The sequence below is a fragment of the Arachis hypogaea genome, chromosome 13, assembly GCF_003086295.3.
Source record: "Arachis hypogaea cultivar Tifrunner chromosome 13, arahy.Tifrunner.gnm2.J5K5, whole genome shotgun sequence".
NCBI classification, from domain to species: Eukaryota; Viridiplantae; Streptophyta; class Magnoliopsida; order Fabales; family Fabaceae; genus Arachis; species Arachis hypogaea.
In genome coordinates, this window is record NC_092048.1 from 121,438,171 (window position 1) to 121,443,891 (window position 5,721).

At 34.6% G+C, this 5,721-nt stretch overlaps 1 protein-coding gene across 2 annotated transcripts; it reads left to right on the plus strand.

The window, feature by feature from the left end:
• Nucleotides 1-779: 779 nt before the first annotated feature.
• Nucleotides 780-4,071, plus strand: LOC112733016 (probable LRR receptor-like serine/threonine-protein kinase At5g63710). 2 transcript variants are annotated; one of them, XM_025781859.3, is made up of 11 exons: nucleotides 780-949; nucleotides 1,312-1,465; nucleotides 1,596-1,728; nucleotides 1,810-1,881; nucleotides 1,965-2,108; nucleotides 2,199-2,264; nucleotides 2,343-2,413; nucleotides 2,499-2,642; nucleotides 2,722-3,063; nucleotides 3,146-3,540; nucleotides 3,623-4,071. In XM_025781859.3, the coding sequence occupies exons 2-11, from the start codon at nucleotides 1,357-1,359 to the stop codon at nucleotides 3,935-3,937; spliced, it is 1,791 nt and encodes a 596-aa protein (XP_025637644.1). In that variant the 5' UTR covers nucleotides 780-949; nucleotides 1,312-1,356; the 3' UTR covers nucleotides 3,938-4,071. The 2 variants fall into 2 exon arrangements, with proteins under 2 accessions (XP_025637644.1, XP_025637645.1); XM_025781860.3 differs by having other exon boundaries at nucleotides 931-1,056.
• Nucleotides 4,072-5,721: the final 1,650 nt, after the last annotated feature.

A 5,721-nucleotide genomic window follows, 5' to 3' on the forward strand; every position in this document is an offset into this window, starting at 1 on the left:
CTCCAAAACCGTTACCACAACATCCGGACGAGCATAACAAAGCTCGAACTTTCTCAAACCAAGTCAAACGTTATCATCAAAACTGACTTCAGTAAGCGTGGAGAATCCCGAAACAAGATCCAACTGAACAAACTGCACGCCTATATAAGCAAGTAAATAAGTTTGGAAGAGAGGTTAGAGAACTCACTCTAATTTCATTATCACTTTCTCACTTAATTCACATTCTTACTTGAGCGTCGGAGTGCTTTTTGCAGGTGCTCCCGCCGCGGTGTTCCACCTCAGCCGACGTATACCTCTTCCACCTGGACACAGTCACTAGTAGAAGGAGTTGCTATACCTCGACTTCATACGCACTGAACAAAATTAAAGTGTAAATATAGAAAAAATTTGATGTTATAATTTATCTTTTAAGTTGTGTATATCAAAAAATTATTAAATTAATTATTTATATAAAATATTTATTCAAATACAAAAAATATATAAAAATATATAAAATAACACACATAATATATATTTAAGAATTATGTTGCATATACACTAAAATCAGCTACGAATATAAAATATTTATTGAAATATAAATACACATTAAAAATAAATTAAATTACACATATATTTATATATATAAATATATTAATGACCGATTTTAATGACTGATTTTAGTGTATAAATAATATTTTTTATACATAATAATTATTTTTTTGCGTATAAATAATATTTTTTATAATTTATAATTTGGGGGCATGTTTGTTTGTGAAAAAACAAGTCCTCGTTGCTTCCCTTTTAGGTCCTGTTGCACTTGGATATTGGAATGTGGGTCCCTCAGTTGCACTGAAACATCACTTGATTTTGACATTGCCCTATTATGGCAACAATAAACTTCTCTTCTCCCTTCTCTCTATCAGTGTTTCATGCTCTACTTCTTCGTCCTATATGCTATGCTCAACTCCTAGTATGTTTTTCTTTTCTTTTCTTTTCTTTTTCCCCATCTTCTTCTTCTTCTTATATCCTATATTCTCATGGCTTCTCAGGCTTGTTCTTTTCTAGATACACAAACATGTACATCCTTGTATCTTAGCTTGAAACACATGCATATCACTAACATGTATAACATGAATACTCATGATGAACACCACTTTATTTTGTTTCCCTTTTGGATGCAGTTGTTTTGTCCTCTAATTTATGCTCCTTTTTTTTTTTTAAAATAAATTCAAATCCAACTACATATAATATTACTATAGTTGTATGTGTATATTATTATTTTTTTTTTTTGTTGTCATTTCTGTTGGTGAAATTATTTTTCATTTGTGAAAGGCACTCTGAAAAGTTGAAATTTGCTTGGAGACCAAAAAAGCTTATATGTTTCACACAAAATTTATCCGGGATCCTCTGACAATGTTGACAAGTTGGCTCATATTCCTTAGTGTCTTGAAACTCACCTATGCAGTGAAGGAAGCTGATATAGAAGGTTTGCTAAAAGATTTACCATCATCATTTTCTAACATACCATATTGCATGAATTTAATGTTGACTCGATATACCATAGCATTACAACTTGAGAAATTTAAGCTACCAGTACATGCGTGAAACATATGTAGGTGAAGCGCTGCTTGATCTTTTGAAGAATCTGAATGATTCCAATAATGGAATACAAGACTGGAACAGTTATATGGTGAGCCCGTGTTTCAGTTGGTCTCATGTCACTTGTAGAAACGGACATGTTGTATCTCTGTAAGTCCATTCATTTTATTATTCACCTTGTTTTTCAATTTCTTAAGGTTTGTGGTAATTTCACTTATAATAAATGTGCAGGGCCCTGGATTCAATTGGATTCTCTGGAACACTTTCTCCCTCAATTCTCAAATTGAAATATCTGGTTACCTTGTAAGTTGTATTCATCCACTTAATCAGATAACCTTTATCTTAAGTAAATTTCTCTAGAATTATTAACCCTTTTGATGTTGCAGGGAATTGCAGAACAACAAACTTTCAGGCCCCTTGCCTGATTACATTGCCAACTTGACAACCCTGCAATATCTGAATCTTGCTGGCAATAACTTCATTGGCTCTGTACCAGCTTCATGGGCTCAACTTTCCACTCTCAAACATTTGTAAGACTACACTTCAATTCACCTTTTTAGCCACTCCTTCTATCCTTATATGCATGCATGAAACAACTTATGTATGTGGCCATTGGACAGGGATCTTTCATCAAATCGTCTCACTGGAACTATCCCATTGCAACTCTTTTCAATTCCAGTGTTCAAGTATGTTTCTGTGCATGTTCTCAAGTATTTTCATAACTATTTCATTTATTGAATATTTTGTTCCATTGTTGCTTTCAGTTTTTCAAATACACAGCTTTATTGTGGTTCTAAGTTGGAGCAGCCATGTGATTCTAAATCCGACCGTCCAGGTTGGTTTCTACGAACAGAAACTCATGTAACATGTTTTAACTTAAACGTTAGATGGAAGCTACTAACGTTTAACTGTTCCTGCAGCTTCAAAGAAGAAACCAAAACTTGCACAGGCAGTACAGTTTGCAAGTTGCGGTGCATTTGCACTTGTGTGTCTTGGGGCAATCTGCACATACAGATACCATCAAATGCACAAACAAAAAAGTGATGTCTTTGTTGATGTTTCAGGTAATTAGTGTTTTTCCTCTGTTGTTGTAAGCATAATTAACCAAATGATGCACAAAGAAAGCCTTGATAAATTTGACAGGTGAGGATGAAAGCAAGATATCTTTTGGACAACTGAAAAGATTTTCATGGCGAGAACTCCAAGTTGCTACAAAAAGCTTCAGTGAAAGCAATGTAATAGGGCAGGGAGGATTTGGAAAAGTGTACAAAGGTATACTGTTGGATAATACCAAAATCGCCGTGAAACGCCTCACTGATTATCATAATCCCGGCGGAGAGGCCGCATTCGAGAGAGAAGTTCATCTTATAAGCGTTGCAGTTCATAGAAACCTCCTCAGACTAATTGGATTCTGTACAACCTCAACTGAGAGAATCCTAGTATACCCTTTCATGGAGAATCTAAGTGTAGCATATAGACTAAGAGGTAAAAATGATGACTGTTGCAGTAATTTGTTTACATTTTGATGGAGCAGCATAATAATTTGTGAATGGTATGGCTTGGCTAGATTTGAAAGCAGATGAGAAAGGTTTGGATTGGGGTGCAAGAAAGCGAGTGGCTTTTGGTACAGCACATGGTTTGGAGTATCTGCACGAACAATGCAACCCCAAGATAATACATCGCGATCTGAAGGCAGCAAACATCCTACTAGATGATGAGTTTGAAGCAGTACTTGGTGATTTCGGGCTAGCCAAGCTTGTTGACACAAGAATGACCCATGTTACCACTCAAGTCCGCGGCACAATGGGTCATATAGCCCCTGAATACTTGTCCACTGGAAAATCATCCGAAAAGACTGATGTCTTTGGATATGGCATCACACTTCTTGAACTAGTCACCGGCCAGCGCGCAGTAGACCTCTCTAGGCTTGAAGAAGAAGAGGATGTTCTTCTAATTGATCATGTAACTTTACTATTATTATTTGTTAAGCACTTGGTGATATCTGGATGCAGTTTATTTGAGAATTGATGTTGTGTATGGACAGGTTAAGAAGCTTCTGAAGGAGAACAGGTTGGAGGACATAGTGGATAGAAACTTGGAGAGTTATGATCCGAAAGAAGTGGAGAGAATTCTTCAGGTTGCATTGTTGTGCACACAATGCTACCCTGAGGATCGACCAATCATGTCTGAGGTTGTGAAAATGCTGCAGGGAGTGGGGTTAGCTGATAGATGGGCAGATTGGAAGCAAGTTGAAGATGCAAGGACTCATGAACAATTCTCACAAACCACTCATCAATTTCCTTGGAGTGATGAATCCACCCATGAACAAGAGGCAATTCAGCTTTCCAGGGCAAGATAAATAGATAATCAATTTTGGACCCTTCTTTAATTTCTATCATAGATTACATCATCTACAACTATGTACCATAAATAACGTTTTCATTAGCTTTTGTAACATTCCGATAACTCTTATGCTTCCTAATAGTTGCTCTAGTCTTTTCTTTCTTTTATTTATTATACAATCTTCTTGATGTTACTTAGGTAGCGTTTGTTTTGAGGTACTGAGACAGAGACTGAAAGACTGAGACTCAGTGTCGTGTTTGTTAGTTCAGAGACTGGTACTAAAATTTCTGTCTCTGTCTCTAAAATTTCAGTATTTCAGTACCTCCAAAAAGTAGGGACACAGGGGACTGAAATTTTTAGAGATAGAGACTGAAACTTTAATAACATTTTATACCTAACATATTTTTATTTCAATTAATTAATTCCAATTTTACATTTTGTGTAAATTAAATTAGAGTTTCATTATTGTTTCAATTCCTGTCTCCTATTTTACACCAAACAAAATACTGAGATTTATTTCAATCCATGTCTCTTAGTCTCTGTCTCTCAGTCTCAGTCTTTCCGTCTCTGTCTCTCCACCAAACACTACCTTAGGATTATAACTATTATATTATGTGTGTCAACATGATGTGATTGATTGTCAAAGAAAAATCACATTCTACTTTAAAATATTCAATCAGTCTTAAAAAAACTTTTTTTCTTTTTGTTGCACCACATAATTTTAGTCCACTCATTCACCGCAAAATAGATATTCTCGTAGCTTGGGCTGGAATATGGATCATAGTCATTCATTCTTTCACAATAATAAGTAATAACAGTATTGTTGTCCTCTATTTCATGAAATTTAGCAAACCAGTCCTCCTTTTAAATCCTTTTGCGAATAACGGCTTCACGTAAAATTTTTATCTATGGATAATTGGATAGTGAACCTTCTTTTTACCCATTCCATAACCTACAATTAAATATCAATATAATAATAAATAAATAATGAGTTTAACTTAATAGTATAAAATATTTTACATAGTTGTCTAATCATATCGATTCTTTTAAATAATCATTTATGCATTCAAAGTGAATATTATTTTTGTTAACGTGATATTATGTGTTTAGATATATGTTTAAACTATTTACATAAAAATTAAATTTATAAATAAATAAAATTTTGTAATTGATAATATATCACATTTTAAATTTTTAACTATTATTTCACGGCCTATTGCAAATACTCTACATGGGATGGAAGTTTAGTACTCAGATCCATAATAAAGAGTTCAGATTTCAGAAATATTGGCCCAATCTTCAAAATATTAAATGGGCCATAAACCATGATGGAGTGACCGTTGATCATCTTATTATAACAATTTAAACATTTAAAAAGAGTGGTTGGGGCATGTGTAGTGGGAAAGCTGTTTGCCTCAAATACAGCCACACCAAGTTCGAGTCCTAGTTTTTGCTAGGTTTGTATGACAAAAAAAACCATTTAAAAGAAAGTCCAGTCCAAAAATAAAACATTTTAAGCAGGTTGGAGTGTTGGAGTAAGTAGAAGAAATAGACAGCACAGGCGAGGGGACTGGGTGGTCCATTGGTCGGTGGCAATGTGGCATACTAATACTGGCAACCCCCTTCCTACGCTTTTCTTTTTCACTTAAAAAAATCGTTTCAAAATGGGTGACAAATGAAGGAATTATGTTCACTCGTTGTGCCATCATAACACAACTGTGCTGAATTTGAACAATTCATTTTCATTGCAACCTTTTTTTTTATTTACCAGTTCCATAGCATTACCACATATATATCTTG